The 22,160-nt window shown below is 42.7% G+C and overlaps 2 protein-coding genes across 3 annotated transcripts; one reads left to right on the top strand and one right to left on the bottom strand.

Annotated features, from left to right (window-relative positions):
• The first annotated feature begins 1,307 nt into the window (after window positions 1-1,307).
• pm20d1.2 (peptidase M20 domain containing 1, tandem duplicate 2) lies at window positions 1,308-8,265 on the top strand. The gene is made up of 13 exons (XM_056594341.1): window positions 1,308-1,588; window positions 1,693-1,779; window positions 1,931-2,166; window positions 2,752-2,838; window positions 2,984-3,117; window positions 3,235-3,354; window positions 3,480-3,555; window positions 3,706-3,767; window positions 3,863-3,941; window positions 4,032-4,103; window positions 5,049-5,214; window positions 5,475-5,574; window positions 5,665-8,265. Exons 1-13 carry the CDS (start codon window positions 1,369-1,371, stop codon window positions 5,792-5,794), a joined length of 1,569 nt encoding a protein of 522 aa, XP_056450316.1. The 5' UTR covers window positions 1,308-1,368; the 3' UTR covers window positions 5,795-8,265.
• On the bottom strand, window positions 6,091-18,466 carry LOC130385706 (acidic mammalian chitinase-like). Of its 2 annotated transcripts, none has more exons than XM_056594374.1 (11): window positions 18,429-18,466; window positions 18,321-18,347; window positions 17,970-18,174; window positions 17,831-17,887; window positions 17,567-17,732; window positions 12,956-13,080; window positions 12,742-12,865; window positions 12,472-12,654; window positions 11,409-11,525; window positions 6,800-6,932; window positions 6,091-6,710 (listed from the first exon to the last, which is right to left on the bottom strand). In XM_056594374.1, the coding sequence occupies exons 1-11, from the start codon at window positions 18,451-18,453 to the stop codon at window positions 6,433-6,435; spliced, it is 1,440 nt and encodes a 479-aa protein (XP_056450349.1). In that variant the 5' UTR covers window positions 18,454-18,466; the 3' UTR covers window positions 6,091-6,432. The 2 variants fall into 2 exon arrangements, with proteins under 2 accessions (XP_056450349.1, XP_056450341.1); XM_056594366.1 differs by lacking the exons at window positions 11,409-11,525; window positions 12,472-12,654; window positions 12,742-12,865; ... (4 more) ...; window positions 18,321-18,347; window positions 18,429-18,466 and adding exons at window positions 7,062-7,178; window positions 7,330-7,512; window positions 7,600-7,723; ... (4 more) ...; window positions 9,431-9,457; window positions 9,546-9,646.
• Between the last annotated feature and the right edge of the window lie 3,694 nt (window positions 18,467-22,160).

The raw sequence follows: 22,160 nt of genomic DNA, 5'->3' as shown, positions 1-22,160 counted from the left end.
TGCGGCGCTTCTGCAGATTAATTTAATAATTTTTTACTGGGGCACTGGAGACTTTTACTGGGGCACGTGCCCCAGTAAAAAGGGGCTGACGACGCCTCTGCCGGAGACAGAGGGTTTTACGGGACAGAACCGATCCCTTGGCATTGTCCGACGATATTCAGATTTCAGACTTTATTGTCATTGTGCAAACAACGAAATTGGGGTTCTTCATGAGAGATACAGATTCTCATCAGAGGGTGTTCGTTATTTGATCGTCCTTTTGGACCTTATGTAGACAATGCTTACTGTTGCGCATTGCGTCTCCGTGACAGAGTGCTAGAGTGGAGGTAGCGCGTCAGTCTTGAATTTCTGCGCGGGGAGTTAGACTCCCAAGTGATGCGAATATATCTGTGAAGCTTAAAATGTCCCAATTCTCATGCATATGGAATACTTATTCACTAAAAGTTATGGAATTATATTTTTGTGCTTATTTCAAACTTGAACCCATATTTTCAAGGCCGTGCTGGCACCACATCTATGGGGGTAAATTGCATGATGACAGACCGGCGAATTTGAACCCCGGTCGCTGGCGTTTGGGTCTTATACAACTCCACTAGGCTACGCTACAGCCGCTACCTCTTAACGGTTGAAAACATGCTATACGCCTACATTTCTTACATAGGGTGGATTTAAAGTGAATTCCCTAAATGATAGAATAAGGCAGTATGGACGTTGCTTATGCATTTTTAAATCATCATCATTCTATTTGGATTAATGGCGAACAATTCTGCATTTGGCATAGTTATTTTATAGACATTATGCAGAATCTTTTCACTTATACGCATATAGACTGCTAGATCTATCATAAAGGTGAGAAAAATGACGCAAAAAACGCCCCTTTCACGTGAACCCGCACTGAACCTAAAGCGGAATACCTGGTTTAACTAATTTAATCTAAAGTGAGCTTTGTGGTACCATTTAACTCGAGTTGCGGCTCTGTCGAGACAGGTTTTCCCAAGAAAGCCTGGGTATGTTCAGCGAGCTTCGTGGTATACCCCCCTGAACTGTCCTTTATAACATTAGTGCAAATCTTAGTAAACAATATTTTTACAGAGAGATGCTGCTGCGCTTTCTTTGGCTCATAGTTGCCTCTCCCGTGGAACAAACAAACGCGTGGCACGCTCTCCTTCTCAGTGGAGTAGGACGAGGAGCTTGTATGCGCATGATGTGAGCGTGATAGCGATAAAAAAAAAAAGAACGAAAAAGAAAACGAACGGCTCACCACTGCGACTCGGTCCCCATCATGTTAAAGAGCCGTTCAAAAGATTCGGTTCGTTTGTGAACTTCACAACTCTAGTCTCGTCTAGGTCGAAGCGAAGGCAGCGAAACATGGCAGCTCCTGGAACAAAGTCAAGATTATTCCGTTGTGTAAAAAGTATATTGTATGCATTACTATTTATTACTATATCAATCCTTACTATAGCCACTTTGAGGACCTTTTCTCTAAATGTCAACGTTGGACTTCAACTCGCCGACTGGGAAAAGACAAACCAAATCCGATTTGACATTAGCCAGCGCCAGAGAGAAGAGGTTTTTACGAATTTTAAAGGTGCTATTGTCTTTCCACTGTTCAAAAACGTGTCACATTTGATCAGATAATCTAAAGCATTGGCCACAGTATCGGTGACAGCTGACAGCGTGTTGTTTGTACAGAGGCTATCCGGATCCCCACAGTTTCCTACTCGCCGACAGACATCAACGCCACCGCGCTTCATGAATTCAGCAGGCTATTACGGAAAGGTAGGTTTACAACAACAGACCACATTATTAAAATAGTCTTAAACTAAGTGGTCCACTGCGGAGCATTTGTCCATTTATTCTGGAGGCTGAAATGTTCCTATCATTCTTTTCCTATGATATTTGTATTGCATCTTTTTGACTGTCTTGTCAGCTTTCCCAACAGTGTTCAGTTCAAGCCTGGTTCAACATGAGGTGGTGGCCGACTACAGCCACCTGTTCACGGTGCAGGGCTCACAGCCTGACCTGGTCCCCTACATGCTGCTGGCCCATATCGATGTGGTGCCTGCCTCAGAGTCTGATGGCTGGGACGCTCCTCCATTCTCTGCTAAAGAAATAGACAACTTCATCTACGGTAGAGGGACCCTTGACGACAAGGAGTGTGTGATGGTGAGAGGTTGATCGTGTTCTTTTTCCCCAATACAATATGGCTATATGTGGCTATAGCTACACATAACCTTATTTGACAAAATTGTTAAGAGAATCGTTGACATAATGAAGACGTATGTATCTTACATGTAGGGCATTTAGCAGACGCTTTTATTCAAAGCGACTTACAGTAATAGGTACATTTGTCAGAAGAGAAACAACATTTATCACTGTCGATACAGTAAGGATGGTAGGAAGTACCAAGCACTTACAATTTCTGGGTTAACGCATTCCAACGAACTGACATAACGTAATTTGATACAGATCTGTATCCAACAGATAGCTAGGATAAGATGTTATACTTCGCTACGTGCTATTTTTTTGTACCAGGATGTACAACTTACAATAAGTTCGTAAGCGGGTGTTTTTAGGAGAATAAGGGATGAGGGGCGGTGGGGGGTAAGGAGGGAGGCTATGCAGAGGAGCAGGCAGACAAGTTCTTCTAGTTAGTTTATTTTCTCACCAGCAGCAAGTTCAAATGCGTCTCCCTCTTCGTGATAAAAATGTAACTAATGTATAATAAATAAATGTATATGTTGTCCCCAGGGTATTTTACAGGCTCTGGAGTATTTACTCTTGAAAGGCTACAGACCAAAGAGAGGATTTTACATTGGGCTTGGACATGATGAAGAAGTATGATGAGTTACACTTGCATCTTTCATTAAAAAAAAAGATAGTTTATGATACAGAATTTTCGGACGAAATGAATGATGTCCAACTGTCAATTGATTGTTTTGCTCTCGTCTCTTTCTACCATGGGAACGCTGCACTCTGACAGGTGTCGGGTTTGAACGGGGCTTTGAACATTGTGCGGTTGCTGAAGCAGCGCAACGTTCATCTGTCCTTCCTCCTGGATGAGGGACTACTGGTGATAGATGGAGTCATGAAGGGTCTCGATGGACCCGCCGCTCTGTAAGAGGCACCACACCACCATCGGTCTGCTGTGAGAACCGTCAAACACATTCCACAAGAACACATCCAAATGCATGCATATGTGATGCTTTTGGCCTTGTATGTTTTTTGTTGTAGAATAGGGGTGAGTGAGAAGGGCAGTGCCACTGTAAAGCTCAGTGTGACCAGCGCCCCGGGTCACTCCTCGATGCCTCCAAGAGAGAGTAGCATTGGTATTCTGGCTGCAGCCGTCAAAAGGTACTGAGTAAAGGGTCCTTTCATATATTTATTCTTTTTGTTTTTCACAATGCGGTATCAAGATAATTCCATTAGTCGAGTCACACAGACACTACAAAGCCTGCTAATCATGGTGTTTCTCGTAGGCTGGAGGACAATCCCATGCCCATGTTGTTTGGCCAGGGCCCTGAGCGGGGTACATTTGAACACCTGGCCCACAAGGTGAGGCGGTTTAGCCGCGAGTCCCCTGGCTGACCCGGAGAAACAGAAAAAAAAGTCTCAGAGTTTTTCCCGTAGGCCATTTTTTAAATGCTTTTAAATCAACCCCCTTTCAGGGATGTGCTTGCTAAGTACAACGTGCTTCTTTTTCAGTTCATTTTCCCGATACGTTTTTTGGCATCGAACCTGTGGCTGTTTGCACCGATTGTTGGCAGGTAATCCAATGGCTCAAGCAGCAAGCGTCCTTCAGGTACGATACCCATCATGACGTTTGCACAACAATAAATAATGAGCATGGTCTACTTTGCAGACTATTGGCGTTAAAACCCGAAACCAATGCTTTTTCGAGGACTACCACTGCTGTGACCATGTTTAATGCTGGGGTGAAGGTAGATGAAGAGAATGATGACATGACTCACGGTGACGATTTGTTTGAGAATTCATATGATGGCGAGTATAACTTCTGTTCCACCTGCCAGGTTAACGTGCTCCCTTCTGTTGCTGAAGCCTATGTCAATTTCCGGATCCATTCGGCTCAGTCATTACAAGAGGTAAGTTAAAAAAATATATATTTTTTTCCATTCTTTTGTATTTATAATATGTAGTTTTATCTAGTGATATTCTATACCACCCCCACTTGGAAGGGGTTCCTGCCCTTTACCCCACAGAGCAATAAGTAAAGTTTATTTGAGTATCCTGCAAGCTTTCTCCCAGATGTTCTACGCAGCTCTTTCTAGTTATGTATTTTTGGTCATTGTTTAGCAATTAATGTGAAAGGATTTATCATTTATCATTATCATCCATTTATCATTGAGAGACTTTGTTGTATTGGAAACTGTCCAAGCGGTTTTCATGCGAGACGTTGCGAAACAAAGTTATAGTAGTAGTTAACGGTATATTACGTTGGTTTTGGATAACAACTCTCTTGTGTTAGGGGGACAGAATGAGGGGACCCAAACACTCCACACAGGGAGGCGGAGTAAAAAGAAATGGGGTTTATTGGGACAGGGGTAACTGACTAGCCAGGGCTAGGCAAGCGATGGATGGACAGGCAAGGGTTTGTTAACCGGCAGGCAGGCAGTCAGGCAGACAAGGGCTCGGCGACAGGCGGGTAGTCAAGCAGGCAAGGGTTTGACAACAGCTAAGCAGGGTGACGGACGGAGAACTAAAGGAGAGGGAAAAGGGTTACTAGGAGGAACAGGGAAAACAAGCAGATTTTTGCAAAACGCTGATACTGACTGGGAAGTTGTAAACGACGAACTGGCGCCGGCTGAAGTAGGGAGTGGAGAGAGTGGAGATTGATGCAGGTGTATCGGGAGAATGAGGGGAAGTGGAGTCAAGCGACCACTAGATGGGAGTATTGGACAGCGTAGCAGGAGGCGGCGTAACATTTTGAGTCCTCTCCATATAGCCAAGTATTGGCAACCAAAAATCACAAGACACATTCTGATTCTGTCCTGTATGCTCAGTTCATGTAGACTTTTGGGATTTTGTAGGTTCTGGACCTGGTTGATTCAACGGTAGGGGACCAGCGTGTTAAGGTAGAGGTGGTGGATGGCTTTGACCCCCTGCCCGTCAGCTCCTACAGTGAGACCTCGTATGGCTTTCAGATCATCAAGAAGAGCATACTGGATGTATTCCCACAACTAACAGTTGCGCCTGGTAGGAAAAATCAACGTATCATCTACCTAAAGGCACTCAATTTCAGTTTCACATATAACATCAATGTATTAGGTCAAACACATCATGTCAGCGTCCCAAAAGTCTGGGAATTGTACCACATTAGCAAAAACCAAGTTAAAATATGCCGTAACAACAAGGCACATGACCTTGGTAAGTTGTTGTGTCTTGTCTTGTTGGCAAGCTGTCTTGCTCTGTCTCATGTAAAAAGTCCACCCTAAGACCTGTGATATGTTTCCCAGGTATCTGTGTAGCCAACACAGACAGTCGTCACTTCAAAGATCTGGTCGCCGATATTTATCGCTTTATTCCGATCTGGGCTAAAGCAGGGGATGCTCAGAGGTAAGTGCTCTCTCGTGAGATCTGGCTGAAGCCGCATTGTAGCGTTGATAAATGTAACGGCAGAAACAAACCAGCTCCTTTTATTCTCAGGATTCATGGCATCAATGAGAGAATATCCAAAAAAAACTATGAGGACATAGTAGGATTTTACTTCACTTTGATTCAAAACTGTGACGTTAAGGAGCTGCCGGAAACTCACAGTGGGGTTCATGAGTTCTGATGGACATGGTTTGCTATGGGAACGTTTGCTATCAGAATGTGCACAATACTGCTGGGAATATTTCTTCATTTTTTATTGTGACATTTTGTGGTGAAAATATTGTGTTGAATTTGCTCTGCTGTGATGGTTTAGCATGAGACCTTGTCAGAAAGTTGCAAATACATTGGTTATTGATCTTACATGTCGACCCAAAATGCATTTCATGCCTTGTGCAATATGATACCAAATGATTTCACTCTGTGGTACTTTATTCTGATTCTAAGTAAGCTATTTCCTTGAGTCATTAAGCAGAGTCAATAAGCTAGTCATTTTATTTGGAAATTGACCTTAAGAAAATGTATTTTATTCAACCAATATAATAACAGTATAAAAAGAGTTAAATTGTTTACACACAGGAATTTTAAGCCTTCCTCATTCTTGATGCTGATTTATAGCCTTGTGAATGCTTTTACCTTTTCACTTAATTTTGTAAGCTGTGAATTGTTTTTTCTAATACACTGAAAATGAACAGCTATGGCAAGAGCATGCCGACTAATAAATGAATGAAATGAAATGAAGCCATGCCTTAAACTCTTTATTTTATTATTGTTTAAACAGTTGGTACAATACATTGGCAGACTGCTGGAAAGGACTTTGCTTCAGGGCCAGTCACAGCATTTACAACCTCCTCTGAAGACCAAGCCCTGAGGGCAGTTCTGAACCCAGGTAATGTCATTAGCACAGTTGTAGAATGACCCTGGGGCGTCAGGCTTAACGTACAGTCCACCTGGTTTACCAGAACAGAAATCATCTGTAGGTCCCCTTGCGGGAGGTCCCCTAGTGGGCCCCCCTGCAGAGGGTCCCTGTGCAGTGGGTTGCCTTGCGGGGGGTCCCCTAGTGGGTTGTGGAGAGGCGTTTGTAGGTAGAAGGGTGGGATCTGAATGAAAAATAATTGTTTTGTATTTATTTAATATTCAAATAAAACATAAATTCTATTATGACACTAAATACATATGAATATGTTACCTGAATGCAAGACAGAGCGCAGGTAGCTGATCAAGGAGTAGTTTCCTTGTCTGCAGAATTCTCCTTTGAAGTCATCCAGATCTAGAGCCCAGATGAACGTCCCTCCAAAGCCATTGGCTTTTAGGTACTGGACCTTGGCAAAACGAAAAAATTATATTACTAATTGTCAATTACTGGTGGTAAAAAGGGGACCTCTTAAATTATATAATATACAGCGTGGTAGTCTAGAGAGGGGTCATAGATAGATTGAACAGATCATTACTTTGCTCCCAAAGCTGTCCTTATTGTCATATCCGACCCACTCCGCTCCTTTGGTGGCATATGGAACCTGCTGATCATCTAGCCACCGGACCGCACCTTGCTGGATAAAAGGGCAAATCTAAAAAAAAAAAAGTTAAGGAAAAAAAAAAGTTAAGGAACGTCACACGAAACACTTTTCTAAGCTGATCAAATGAATGTAGGTGGTATTACACCGCATCTACAGGAAATGCTTTATTTCCTGGTTGGATATCCTATGCATCCAACTGTACCTCATAGTAAGACCAGAAGCCAGCCTCTCTTGTGTAAGGGCCTGCAGCAGCGGGCCCGTTGGCTGGGGCTCCGGACTCACTGAGTGGAGACGACAGGTGGAAGGCTCGGCCGTAGGTAGCCAGACCCAAATTCAGTTTGGCTGCAGGCGCTCCCTGATCCCGCCAGTACTTCATGGCAAAGTCCTGTCGGAGAAAAGCAAACACGGCTTGGAGATAGTGAGGATGCCTCAAAGTGCAGGGATACATGTATTCAGTCAATGTTACACTTACTGTGTTGAATTGAGCAGCTTCTCCTGTCTCATGCGTCCCCTTGTACAGCGGGCTTTGATGTGCTACTTTGCTCTCCCCACTAGTATGAAAGTCATAGGTCATAACGTTGATGAAGTCCAAGTACCTTAAAAAATAAAGCAATTGAAGACCCATTAATTTCACCACATAGCCTTTTCTTTTAAGGGGAAATATTTTCAAGGAAAATAAAGGGTTTATCTATAGACCCTTTACTTCCCCTTAAATCCCTTTCTTACTCTTCATATACCTCGAGATCTCTGCTATTTCATATCCACCATCAATTGTATCTTTCCCAGCAGCTACAGCAGCAGTAAGCATCCGTCTGGGACGGCCTGTGGCTGTGGCCTCTGCTTCATAAGCCTCCATTAGTTCCTGAACAAACCAAAGCACTTTTTGACATGATTGAAATTAACATTGTTTATTTCGATAGTGGGCCAAATGCTAGGCGGATAGACGATCCTCAGTTGTTGCGTTATCCCGGTCTACCGCAACGCCATTTCCTATGAGACGTTTACGCCAGTTGATTGTCCCTGGACCGAAATCAATAAGGCCCAGACAAGAATAACAACAACTAAGACAAGGAGAATGAATAAAAACTAGAAAATTAATTGAATGCAGAAAATGTGGTGAGTGCTGTATTGCAAACTAAGGTTGAAAATATATTTTAAAGGTGACATATCCCCAGGTGTGAGTGTGATAAGCCGTTTAAAGCCTTTTTGGAAATCTGCCTCTTCTGATATCACAAGTGGGCGTGTTCACCTAGATGTGTGCTGGATAGATCAGTCCACCAGGCTAACCAGTGGACTGTAGCAAACGTTGCTCATCTATCTGTCATACATCTAGGTGGACATGCCCACTTGTGATATAAGAAGAGGCAGATTTTCAAAACAGCTTGTAACGGCTAATCATGCTCACACCTGGTGGTATAATCTCTCCCGCCCTCTCTCACACCAGTAACCCTCATTTGCATCCCTCCGTCCTCAGGCTTCTGTTCCGGCGTTCAGGCGTGAATGTGACCGCCTGGGGAGGAGGTTACCCATAAGGTGGGTTGGATCTAACCTTGCAGAGCAGTGTAAACCTGTGCTTGTCCTCCGCGGGGCTTCCCCTCGCTCCAGGGTATTCCCAGTCTAGATCCAGTCCGTCAAACCCGTGTAGTCTCAGCATGCTGATGGAGGACTGGATGAACGTGCCTCTACTGGCGGGCGTCGCCACCATCTTTGTAAACCTGTTGAACAAATATGATAAATTATGCTCTGAAGTCGGAAGAGATGCTTGCTCTTAAAGAACTAAAATACACATGGTAATAAATATAAACCATCTCACTTTGCTGAGCCAAAATTCCATCCTCCAACGGCTAACAGTGTCTTCAAGAGGGGATTCCTAAACAAACACACAAATAAGTAGGCGATTGTGTTTGGTGTTAAAATCAAGGGTTCCTGATTGTCCTGGAAGTGAAGCTCACCTTTCTTTGAGCGCGTTGAAGGATTTGTAGAGCACCTCGTCATTCCATTCAACAGTAGCGAGCTCGTTAGCATCGTTTATACCAGCAAAGGCATAAATCAGGTGCGTGCACAGATTTGGGTCTACATCAGAAGGAAGGAACTTCCCAGCACCAGGTCTGTACTGGGACCAGTTGGTGAAGTAGCACCCTAGTCTAGAAGAAGAGACTTGGACAACAATAACATGAAAAGTCATAGTTTACCATTGATCCGTGTTGATTAGTTCAGTAATCAAAATCGATGTCAGAAATGTTGACATTCATCAGACAACCATAGTGTTATGTGGTATATGGTATTGATATTTCTGAACTCACCCACGCTGCCCAGGGCAAAGCAAACACCTTCAAACAAAGATTATTTTTGGTTCAAATTGAGCTGCAGACAAAACCCAGGTTCTCTTATTATTGTTAATTTAAGGAAAAGGGTTACCTGCTAATAGATGTAGATTGTTCATGATGTGGCCAGACTTGTGAACGAGTCAACTTGCAAAATAAGTGAACTAGAGAGAATAAGCTTAGATTGTGGATGAGACAAAATAAACAAGACACAAATCATTAACTACATGGGACCCGTCTCTTGGTTATTGAATCACTGCCAATCCCTCAGCCCTGATCAATTGTTGTTATAAAGCCTTGTCCAAAATATAATACAAATAGCTACATACATATCAATTAAAAGGATGGTTTGCAGTTTATTTTGAACAATTGAATTTACTTGACAGATTTATTATTGATAAGAACATGGTTAAAACATCCATACTTTGAGTTTTTTTATATTGCCTCATACTTAAATGTTTTTCTATTTTATAGACAGCCAGGCAGTTGGATATTCAGGTAATGCCAGGAGATCACAGTAAAGAAAAGATCTCTGTGCATGGACTCTGATACATACTACATGTCAGGCTTTCTGAAACAGACACCCTTGTGTGTGTGGCTGGTGGTGTGTTGCAATGTATTATTTAATTACAAGCTGAACAGTACAAGCTAGTTTCATTTTCCATGGATAAAACACATTGAGCTTGCATGTTTCTGTGTGTCCTTGTCTCACGTTTTTTTTCTAAAGTATGACGTTTATTGAATCACAGCAGGTAGAGGGGTCAATAGAACAGTGTAGTAGTACAACTCAAAGTAAAAATGTATTTGAAATCTTTATTTGAAAACATATTTAATAAAGACTAAGACCCGTTTTTGAATGGAGAATTACACAGAAATCACCAATCAACAACAAGTGAATATTGTGTTCCCCATCAAAACCTTCAAATAATTTTCCATAATTTGCATTTGAAACTTCACAATTTTACATATTATGTAGTTCCTTGGTAAATAAGTAAACAGATATTGCACTTGGATAAGCGAGTTCGAGCCAAATCAGTTATTACACTTTTATCCAAAGCGACTTACAATGAGTATACTTGTGCTAAGAAGGTGATACAATATCTCTCTGTCGGTACAGTAAGGATGTTCACAGAACCAAGTGCAGAGCACAAAAAATCTCTAAGTTAACCCATTCCCCGTAGACTAGAAAGATAGCTAGGATAAGATGCTACACAACTAAGTACTATAACTAAGTGCGATATACAAAAAGTGCGTACATTAAATGCCAGATATCAATGTTAGGTCCTAGGCCCAATTACAGCATTTGCAACTGTCCTTGAAGACAAGGCTGGCAGGACACTTGTGTGTATAAGTCATCCCATGGGAGCACTGGTAGAAGGAGTTGACGTCATTATCATTGCTATAGAGGCCGTCTGGCTTGCCTGCACAGAACGCAGTGCTGGGAACAGGGGCGGAGGTGGTGGTGGTGGGGGAGGTGGTGGGGGTGGTGGTGGTGGGGGCAGCAGTGGCAGCAGCCGTAGTCTTAAGCGAGGCGTTACCGACGGGGCTAGCGGTGGTGCTGCTGTGAGTGACGTGTGGCTCTGAAGTCGGGACTGTTATCGCTGCAGTGGGAACGGGAAGTGGCCCATCTGGCAAGAAAAGGAACATTCAGCTCCTATCGAAGATGCTTTGATTGTTATGTCTGTGAAGGTGGAGTGTGGAGATGGGTGTTTACCTGAATTCAGAAGAGCGTGGAGGTGGCTCATCAGAGGGTATTTCCCCTCATTGCAGAACTGTCCTGAGAAATCATCTAGATCAAGAGCCCAAACGAACGCTCCTCCATAGTTGTTGGTTTTGAGGTACTCTACCTATTGAATAAAAATAAACAGTTTTGATATTGTCATGCCCATTTTGGCTATTTAAATATTGTTACACTACTTTAAATAGTAGTTAATAGATAGATTTAACAGAGCATTACTTTGCTCTTGAAGCTGTCCTTGTTGTCATATCCCAGCCACTCCCCTCCTTTGGTGGCGTATGGAACCTGCTGATCATCTAGCCACCGGACCACACCTTGCTGGATAAAAGTGCAAATCTAAAAGAAAAGAACAACCACGTGTCAAGTGGGACGGTTCCCTGTATATTGTGTATTATGGTGGTTTGTTGTTGCACTCTTGGGTTCTAAGGCTATTGGTTGTGGTTTGTTGTTGTTTGCTTTGTCCCCTATTCATTCTGTTTTCTAGTTGTTTCTAGTGCTGGGGAGCAGTGACATAATTGATTGGCCATCAAGAGCAATTGGCGTGCACCTGGGCCCGGGTGCCAACGCCCTATAAAAGCCTGCTTCCCCAATCCTTACCGGGCGCTGTTCTTTTCATTCCCCATTCAGCTCCCTAGCCATGCACACCTCTCAACACTTCTGTTGAAACAACCCACACACATATAATCCACTCATGCATACACACTCCACACTACTGATTTACTGCCTTCCACATCCCATATTTTGAATCATGATGTGAACACTTCAATTGGTTTATTTGATAAATACTTAATTTGTTTGGAAAACTGTTGTCTCCCATCTTTTTTGTTGTGTAGCCTGGCGCACCTAGGCCAGGTGCATAACAAAATGGGGGCTCGACCGTTAGAATTAATTTGTTTGTGCAGTGAGTTTGGAGCGTCAATTTAGTCTCCCTCCTGTATTGGTTTGTGCCACACTGTGGTTTTGTGAAGGGAGTGATGTCGTTTGGAAATCCTTCCGGGGGATTCCTTCGTACCATTGTTTGGTCAACAGTCCGGTGAGTAGACAAAGCAATGTTACATGCTTGTTATTCAGACTTTGGGGAGATGCAGTTAATTGCTATGAGTTGAATTAATCTGTTTAGATTTGAGAAAAGTTTAGATTTGAGAAAAGTTGCCTGGCTTATTGCGAGGAACGTCATACCAAACACTTTTCTAAGATGATCAAATGAATGTAAGTTGTATTACATCGCATCCACAGGAAATGCTTTATTTCCTGGTTGGATATCCTATCCATCCAACTGTACCTCATAGTAAGACCAGAAGCCAGCCTCTCTTGTGTAAGGGCCTGCAGCAGCGGGCCCGTTGGCTGGGGCTCCGGACTCACTGAGTGGAGACGACAGGTGGAAGGCTCGGCCGTAGGTAGCCAGACCCAAATTCAGTTTGCCTGCAGGCGCTCCCTGATCCCGCCAGTACTTCATGACAAAGTCCTGTCAGAAAAAAGCAAACACGGCTTAGAGATAGTGAGGATGCGTCAAAATGTAGGGATACATGTATTCAGACAATGTTACACTTACTGTGTTGAACTGAGCAGCTTTTCCTGTCTCATGCGTCCCCTTGTACAGCGGGCCTTGATGTGCTACTTGGCTCTCCGCACTAGTATGAAAGTCATAGGTCATAAGATTGATGAAGTCCAAGTACCTGAAAAATTAAAAAAAGGACCCATTAATTTCGCCACACAGAATTCTCTTTCAAGGAGAAATATCTTCAAGGAAAATAAAGGGTTTATACTTCGAGATCTGTGCTATTTCATATCCACCATCAATTGTATCTTTCCCAGCAGCTACAGCAGCAGTAAGCATCAGTCTGGGACGGCCTGTGGCTGTGGCCTCTGCTTCATAAGCCTCCATTAGTTCCTGAACAAACCAAAGGACTTCTTTACATGATTGATATAAACATCTTATCAGAGAGGGACAAAAAAAACAGTGCTGCACAAACTGGACGTTCTTCACCATTCAGCTTTACGCTTTGCCACCAATGCTCCCTTTAATGCACACCACTGTGAACTTCTCAAACCGGTTGACTGGCCCTCCCTCCAAACCCGCCGACTCTGAAATTGGCTCCAGTTTATTTATAAGACACTCCTGGGCAAGACTCCGTCTTACCTTTCCTCCCTTCTCCAACTAGAAGCACTTACCGCACAAGATCATCTGAGCTTATTAAACTCATCAACCCACTCACCAGGACTACCTTCGGCCGAAACTCCTTTCATTTTGCAGCAGCTTTTGACCGCAACAACATTCAAGAACATTCAATAATCTGTGTGAAATGTTTGATAGAGCGTGCGATGAACAAAGAGAAATCTATGTCCTGGGAGACCTGAACATAAATTTTCTTGCATCAAGCTGTCCTCTGAAAAAGAAAATTCTTAGTATGACCAGTGCCTGCAATCTGGTTCAGGTTATTAACCAACCAACCAGGGTGTTCACTAACAAGACAGGAACTGTATCATCTACATGCATTGAACACATTTACACCAATGCTGCTGAACTCTGCTCAAAAGCCATATCTGTCACCATTGGTTTCAGTGATCATAATTTAGTGGGCATATCTAGGAAGGCTAAAGTACCAATGGCTGGGCCAAAAATTGTATATAAAAGATCGTACAGGGGTTTCTGTCTTGACTCATATGTGGATGATGTCAGAAAGATTTGTTGGTCTGATGTCAGTAAACAGAGAGACCCAGATACTGCGCTTAGTGTTTTCACTGAACTGTTAGTTCCAGTTATGGATAAACACGCACCTGTCAGAAAGCTAACTGTTAGAGCTGTTAGGGCTCCCTGGGTCGATGATGAATTAAAAGAATGCATGGCTCAGAGAGGTGATGCAAAAGGAGTGGCAAAAAGGTCAGGCTGCACATCTGACTGGCAAGTATATTGTAAACTTAGGAACTATGTCACTAAATTGAACAAAAAGAAGAAATTATTTTATGAATCCAGGATTAATGAAATAAAACATGATGGAAAGAAACTCTGGAGCACCCTAAATGACATCATGGGCAGAAAGAGCAACCCGACTCCATCTTTCATTGAGGTGGAAGGGACTTATTTAACTAAACCTGTAGATATTGCCAATTATTTTAAAGATTATTTTACTAACAAAGTTTGTAAACTCATGCAGGAAATGCCAACACCACACTGTGAGCCACTGTATTCATGTATACAAGACAAAATAATGAATGACAAGAAGTGCTCTTTCGAATTTTGTAAAGTGACTATAGAAGAAGTGGAAAAACTGCTATTGTCTATCAATAATGAGAAACCACCTGGTATTGATAACCTGGATGGGAAGCTACTGAGGATGGTAGCGGACCATATTGCCACTCCAATATGCAACATATTTAATCTGAGTCTTGACAGTAATATGTGCCCTCAAATCTGGAAAGAGGCTAAAGTAATCCCACTACCGAAAAACACTCGCCTTTACTGGCTCAAACAGTCGACCAATCAGCTTATTACCTGTTATGAGCAAACTGTTGGAAAAAATTGTATTTGATCAGATACAATGCTACTTCTCAATGAACAACTTGACAAGCATTTACCAGCATGCTTACAGGGAGGGACACTCAACCTCCACAGCGCTCACGCAAATGACAGATGATTGGCTAAAAGATATTGATCAACAAAATATTGTAGGAGCAGTGCTACTGGATTTTAGGGCCGCCTTTGATGTAATTGATCATAACTTGCTATTAAAAAAAACTCAAGTGCTATGGCTTTACTCCATCTGCCGTAGCATGGATCGAAAGTTACCTAACCAATAGGAAACAAAAGGTTTTCTTTAATGGAAGCCTCTCAAACCCAAGACATTTACAATGTGGAATTCCTCAGGGATCCTCATTAGGACCATTGCTCTTCTCAATTTTTACAAAAGATCTCCCACTTGTTTGTAAAAAAGCCTGTATGTCTATGTATGCAGATGATTCAACACTATATATGTCTGCGCCAACAGTTAAAGAAATCACCTCAGCACTCAACAAAGAGTTGCAGATGGTGTTTAAATGGGTCTCTGTCAACAAACTGGTCTTTAACATTTCCAAGACTAAGAGCATTGTATTTGGGACAAAGCACTCACTAAGCTCTAAACCAGCTGAACCTGGTACTGAACAATGTTGCTGTTGAGCAAGTACAGGAAACAAAGCTTCTGGGTGTAACTTTAGACTCTAAACTATCATGGTCAAGACATATAGATCTACTGGTGCAAAAGATGGGTAGAAACATATCTGTGGTTAAAAGGTGCTCTTCTTTTTTAACACCTCATCTGTCCAAACAGGTTCTGCAGACCCTTGTATTGTCACAATTAGATTATTGCTCGGTAGTCTGGTCAGGTACAACAAAAACAAATCTAGGGAAGCTTCAACGGGTACAAAACAGAGCAGCTAGGCTTGCCCTTAAGTGCACATCAAGAACAAACGTAAAAAACATGCCTGACCGACTCTTCTGGCTGAAAGTTGATGAGAGGCTAAAAGCATCACTTCTGTCTTTCATTAAAAAAATTAACACACTAAAAACCCCCGACTGTTTGTTTAGGCAGCTCACACTCAGCTCTAATGTACACACATACCCCACCAGACATGCCACCAGTGGTAACTACACAATTCCAACAATAAAAACAAACTCAAAACAACGTACAGTATTATGCAGGGCTATGGTAGAATGGAACTCCCTTCCAGATCACATCTCAAAAACCCAGAACAAAGCTGGATTAAAAAAACAAGTGAAGCAACACCTCATGGCTGTTAGCACTGGATACTAGTATGTACTAATTTTTATTTATCTACTCACTTATCCTTTTTTTTTCCTTTCTTTCATCTGTTGTTTGTATGTTGATTTCTTCTTTGTTATATGCTTTTCCTTTTTTATCTGTTGTTTGGTACGTTGTTTTCTTGTGTGGACCCCAGGAAGAGTAGCTGGTGTCTTTGGCATCAGCTAATGGGGATCCGAATAAACGAAACGAAACGAAAGACATCCTCAAACTTATACGAAACAAACTTAGAAGGGAGGGGGCGCGGGAGCAATTCCAACCGTTCTCAATTGTGGAGGACAAGGGATTCAGAAGTTTCACACAGGCTCTCAATCCTATGTATGTTCCTCCAAGCAGGAAAACACTCACTCAAAAAATGATTCCAAGACTGTATGACGGTCGGAATTACAGCACGGCACCATTATAAAAGGTATACGTAAAGGGTAATATGAAGAGCAGATTGGGAGCCGAAAGAGCCAGCTCTTGTTGGTGAGCCGTTCCAAGAGATCCGGCACACTAAAAAGAGCCGAATTTCCCATCACTATAACTGACCCTCCAGGATTTTGCGATGTTGCGATTTGCAACTTCAACGCAACATCAACCAGTCACGGTTAATTCAGGGCGCTGTCGCAATTTTAACCAACTGCCGCAATTTTCCCGCAAATTTGTCCAATCAGCGGCGTCGTTTTGAACTGACATCGACCTACCGCCTTATTTCCGTGTTTACTACGATCAAGCGATTCAAGCATTTATGCAGCATATGCGCGTCCAAACAGTATCCTGGTATTCTACATGAAAGCGGGGGGAAATATTAACATTGGGGTGGAACTTAAGCATAAATCTTCCATTGATAAGCATTTTGCCACCGCGAAACATAACTAAAGAACTGCAGGCAGAAGGCAGATCACTATGACACAGGCTGTTGCATCCAAGTCTACTCTGCAAAGTTTTTTTTATGATAAAATGAACGGCCTGCTGTTGCCTTGTCGACGTGAGAAATTGTCTCTTCACTTCTTTTATCGCATTTCTACAGTCTATAGAGTGTCTAATCTGGGAGAGTTTGTCGACGGCGGAGCCGTTAAAACAGACGGAAGGGGGGAGGAGGGGAAATCAATATCGCAAGACAGTGCGAGATGCGGGATCGATCTTGCCATTGTCTTTCATCGTCTGCGTCCACACGCATGTGTGTGCAGCGTGTGTCTGCGCCTGCATGTGTGTGCCTGCGTGTGTGCATGTGTGTGCGATGTGTTTGTATGCGGTGTCCTGCACTGCCTTTGTCTTGAAACGTCTGCGTCGTGCTCGTGTGTGTGTGTATGCGGTGCGTGCGGTGTATGTGTGCGTTTGCGCGTGCTGTATGTGTGTGGTTGTGTGAGCTGCAGGCTGCTTGGCATATGCGCCCTGACCAACTTGTCCGAGTAACATGTTCGACAGGCCTGCTATTTTATAGAAGTAAGATCATATTTCCAATCGATCAATCATTTTAGCGCCTGTAATACAAGAAATACTGCAACTGTTTTGCTCTACATTCTGTTTCTTGGTTAAATATGTGAATGTGACCGCCTGGGGAGGAGATTACCCATAAGGTGCGTTGGATCTAACCTTGCAGAGCAGTGTAAACCTGTGCTTGTCCTCCGCGGGGCTTCCCCTCGCTCCAGGGTATTCCCAGTCTAGATCCAGTCCGTCAAACCCGTGTAGTCTCAGCATGCTGATGGAGGACTGGATGAACGTGCCTCTACTAGCGGGCGTCGCCACCATCTTTGTAAACCTGTTGAACAAATATGAGAAATTATGCTCTGAAGTCGGAAGAGAAGCATTTTCTACAAGCATTGAAATTATACACATAATAAATATAAACCATCTCACTTTGCTGTGCCGAAATTCCATCCTCCAACGGCTAACAGTGTCTTCAAGAGGGGATTCCTAAACAAACACACAAATAAGTAGGCGGTTGTGTTTGGTGTTAAAATCAAGGGTTCCTGATTGTCCTGGAAGTGCAGCTCACCTTTCTTTGAGCTTGTTGAAGGATTTGTAGAGCACCTCGTCATTCCATTCAACAGTAGCGAGCTCGTTAGCATTGTTCATACCAGCAAAGGCATAAATCAGGTGCGTGCACAGATTTGGGTCTACATCAGAAGGAAGGAACTTCCCAGCACCAGGTCTGTACTGGGACCAGTTGGTGAAGTAGCACCCTAGTCTAGAAGAGGAGACTTGGACAACAATAACATGAAAAAACATAGTTTACCATTAAACTGTGTTGATGAGTTCAGTAATCAAAGTAGATGAACTTTTAACATTCATCAGGCAACCTTGTACAGTGTTATGTAATATACGGTTTTGATATTTCTGAACTCACCCACGCTGCCCAGGGCAAAGCAAACACCTTCAAGCAAAGATTCAGTTTAAGGTTCAAATTGAACAACATTTTATGTTGAATTATTGTTAATTTAAGGAAAAGTGTTACCTGCTAGTAGATGTAGCTTGTTCATGATGTTGCCAGAGTTGTGAAAGAGTCAACTTTCAAAATAAGTGAACGGGAGAGAAATAGCTTGGATTTCGGTCGAGACAAAATTAACAAGACACAAATGCCCGGCCCTTATATACCCTGCCCTCCCCCAATAAAGAAAATACTTTACTAGGGCACGTCCACTTCAGCGTTCATTTGACGCGTTAAACCTATAGCTTATATGCAAAGAGGTATATCCCCTGCCCTGCCCTAGTAAAGAAAATACTTACTAGGGCACGTCAACTGAACGCATGAAGTTGACAGCAATTATCAAAACAAAAAGCCCATTCGGGTCTTTGTTTTGATAATTGCTGAGCAGCAAATATTTGATGAATGCTTATGCTCTTTCAACCTTCTAATTCTCAGCTGTGCATTCTTTTGTGTCAGGAGACACTGTGTGGAGGCATCAGTGACTCACTTAAGTCAAATAAAAAGCATCAATAATCAATTAAACAAAATAAATAACTTAAACAAGAAAGGTAAAGTACTGTTTAAACTCGGTATATATATATTTGTGAATGGGATTCTGTATGTGTGTTTATATATTGTAACGGTGGACTCGTACACCATCACATAATAAAGGGAGTCAAACTGAATTACATTTTTAATCTAAAAGGTAATTTATTTGAATTGGTACAAAACAAATGTCTAGGGATAATCTTTAAATGCAAGGATATGGTTGGTGTGCGAGTGGATGCGATGAATGTGTCTTTATGTTAGATGTGAGACTATATAGACTCAAAGAGAATAAAGTAGAGTGCCTGCATCAACAAGTGTGCCCCACTGAAGGAGAGTGAAAACCTGCTTATATAACCTCAGTGCTCAGGTGTGGTCAATTAAGTCATTATGTCTCTGAGGCCTGGCCCTGCCCTTGTAGTGGCAGCTATGACCAAAAGGAGATAAAGGGGGTCGTCACACTTCCCATACTAAAAAGAGAGGTTTGCTACAAATCTCTAACAAACAAGTAAACCAACCAAAAGAAAAGACCCTCGGCCACTTTGAAGGACTTTTGGAATTCCAAAAGTTGTTACAAATTTAGCAAGAGCCTTCAACACAGACCTAGTCGTAATTTCCCTTAGTGGATCCGCTGCAGGATAGCTTGTAAATGTACACATCACTGTCCGTAGGAAAGGATGTCCTGCCTTAGCGTGAGGCAATGGACCCACACAATCAACTATGAGGTGTTCAAAAGGATTAGGCACCGCAGGTTCAGCTGTAATGGTGTGAAAGGTGCTTTTGGTTAGGTTTGCCAGTTATTTGGCACATGACAAGATTTTACATAAACCGAAACATCTTTCCTTAACCTCGGCCGAAAGAACCGATGCACAATCCTGTCACAAGTCTTCCGCCCCCCAGTGTGTCCAGCTAGATCATTGTGTGCTAGGTTTAGCACAGCTTTCCTGAACTTACAAGGAACCACTAACTGTACAAAAGTGTTGGAAAAAGTCTCTTGTTGGAACGAAAACCTTCTACACAACAAACAGTACACTGTGTGTGTGTGTGTGTGTGTGTGTGTGTGTGTGTGTGTGTGTGTGTGTGTGTGTGTGTGTGTGTGTGTGTGTGTGTGTGTGTGTGTGTGTGTGTGTGTGTGTGTGTGTGTGTGTGTGTGTGTGTGTGTGTGTGTGTGCGTGTGTGTGTGTAAGACGTCAACCTCGTAGAGCTCCGAAAACATGACCTCAACACAGAGACAAACGCTCTTCAAATTAGCCTACACATATTTGTAGGAGTGAATTTGCTCCAAAATCGATTTGTTTGCTGACAGCCTGCTGCTGTGGAATTGCGGACAGGTGTCATCAAAATTGGCCCGTGTGATAAGCAACGCCTTCAAGGTGGGAACGGTGCGGTTCATCTCGTCTGTTCATGATGGACTAAAAATCTGTTCAACGGGAGCATTAGTGCCAGGCAGCACACGGCAAATTATACATTTATTTTTGTCTTGCAATCTCTCTGCTTCTGAAATGAGCGAACATCTCCGGTCAGGGCTCGTCCGCCCAGTGGACAAGCGCTTTCCACTGTGCAGATAAATCGTGCAGCATTCCACTGTGCGATTATCCCTGTTGCGTATGCCCTCTCACATTGTTGAAATCACATGCTGGACACTTAAATCTTTCGATGTGTTTTTTAGTTAGTGATCGGGCTATAATAAGACCACGTTGGCTATGTAATCGCGGACAAAAGGGGACATTTCATAGTGGATGGTGGAACCCAGGACATTATAGCGTCCCGACAGGCTTTTGCTGGGACTCGCGACACACAACTCAAAATCGGGACTGTCCCAATCACCAATGACGAATGTCAGTGTAGGACACTACAGCGCATGAAACTAAGAAATAATCATATTCATTAATTTAAGTACAATGATAATAGTAATGCAATTTATATGAATGACCTCATGTCGGAATGGCGGGACGTTTGAAAAAAAAAAGCAAAGTACCGCCACTAGTCTCCGACCATGGAAACAGAAATTGTCGGAGGTGGGACGTTTGAAAGAAATGGTAGGGCCGCCACTACGACAATTAGATGTCAATGTCGGAGTGGCGTTATGTCTGTATGGAAGGCGGTCCCCCCCCGAAAAGGAGTAATTTAGAATAGAACATGTTCCAGTCGAAGAACTGTCAGACAGAGGTAAAAATAGCAGACGGCATAAATGACTGAGCTACCTCATTGTCTCTCATTATGCGTACTGGCCCACTACAATGCCCATCAGGCAAAGACACAGAGCCTTTGGTGACAAAGGGCGTGTAAATTGAACATTCATCCACCTCAGTAGTAACCTCAGGCACAACATTCAATGCATCATTCAAAGAAGGCAGGGCACTTCCCCCAGAAGCCACCAAGCCATAACCTTTCACATTGCCTTTTCTCTTACGAAGCTCCAAACAGTCATATTTCATATGGCCTACCTTCTTATAATAATTGCAAGTTACCTCTGCTCTGTTGGTGGGAGGACGCCTAGAGTGAAGGGGGGAATGAGCGCGGAGGTTCATTTCCACCTCCAGATTGTGGTTGACTCTAAGGAGGATGTCGTGTTCTATTATGTTGGCTTACCCAACCGCTACTAGGAACACGCTTATGCTCAAGCACAAACTTGTCTGCAAGAACGGAAGCCTCATCATGCTTTTGCACCTCCTGTTCGTTCAGGAGCACAGTGACAGCTTCAGGGAGGAAGTTCTTGAAGTCCTCCAAGAGAACATGTTGTCATAGGTCTTCCCTGCTAACCCAAATGATGTAATGGTGGACTCGTACACCATCAAACAATAAAGGGAGTCAAACAGATTTACATTTTTATCAAAAAGGTAATTTATTTGAAATGGTACAAAACAAGGGAAAAAATAAATGTCTCGATTATGTCTCGACATAATGGCTGTTATTCAAAACCTCAATGGAGAATATGAATGGGATTCTTTACTTCCGGAACCACATTGGACTCCTCTTGTGTCTCCCACTCCTATTCCGCAATTACTTAGCATACACTTATCTTCCCACCCTGTAATCCCATTATATTACAATGTAAAGACATATCAACATCACAGTAAAAATAAGTTACATCATAAACACCTTAATCATTACAGTGTAAAGAAGTTACATCTTAAACATCTCAATCATTACAGTGTGAAGAAGTTACATCTTAAACATCTCAATCATTACAGTGTGAAGAAGTTACATCTTAAACATCTCAATCATTACAGT

The sequence above is a fragment of the Gadus chalcogrammus genome, chromosome 1 (assembly GCF_026213295.1).
Source record: "Gadus chalcogrammus isolate NIFS_2021 chromosome 1, NIFS_Gcha_1.0, whole genome shotgun sequence".
In the NCBI taxonomy this organism is placed as follows: Eukaryota; Metazoa; Chordata; class Actinopteri; order Gadiformes; family Gadidae; genus Gadus; species Gadus chalcogrammus.
This window is presented reverse-complemented; position numbering and strand designations above follow the sequence as displayed.

Coding starts and splice junctions, on each gene's coding strand:
- LOC130385706 (XM_056594374.1), bottom strand. CDS start 18,453: ATGAACAAGCTACATCTACTAGCAG. Junction 18,175..18,320: donor CTTTGCCCTGGGCAGCGTGG/GTGAGTTCAGAA, acceptor TTGTTGTCCAAG/TCTCCTCTTCTAGACTAGGG. Junction 17,733..17,830: donor TGGAATTTCGGCACAGCAAA/GTGAGATGGTTT, acceptor TTTGTTCAACAG/GTTTACAAAGATGGTGGCGA.
- pm20d1.2 (XM_056594341.1), top strand. CDS start 1,369: ATGGCAGCTCCTGGAACAAAGTCAAGATTATTCCGTTGTGTAAAAAGT. Junction 2,839..2,983: donor GGCTTGGACATGATGAAGAA/GTATGATGAGTT, acceptor GCACTCTGACAG/GTGTCGGGTTTGAACGGGGC. Junction 5,575..5,664: donor AAAGCAGGGGATGCTCAGAG/GTAAGTGCTCTC, acceptor TTTTATTCTCAG/GATTCATGGCATCAATGAGA.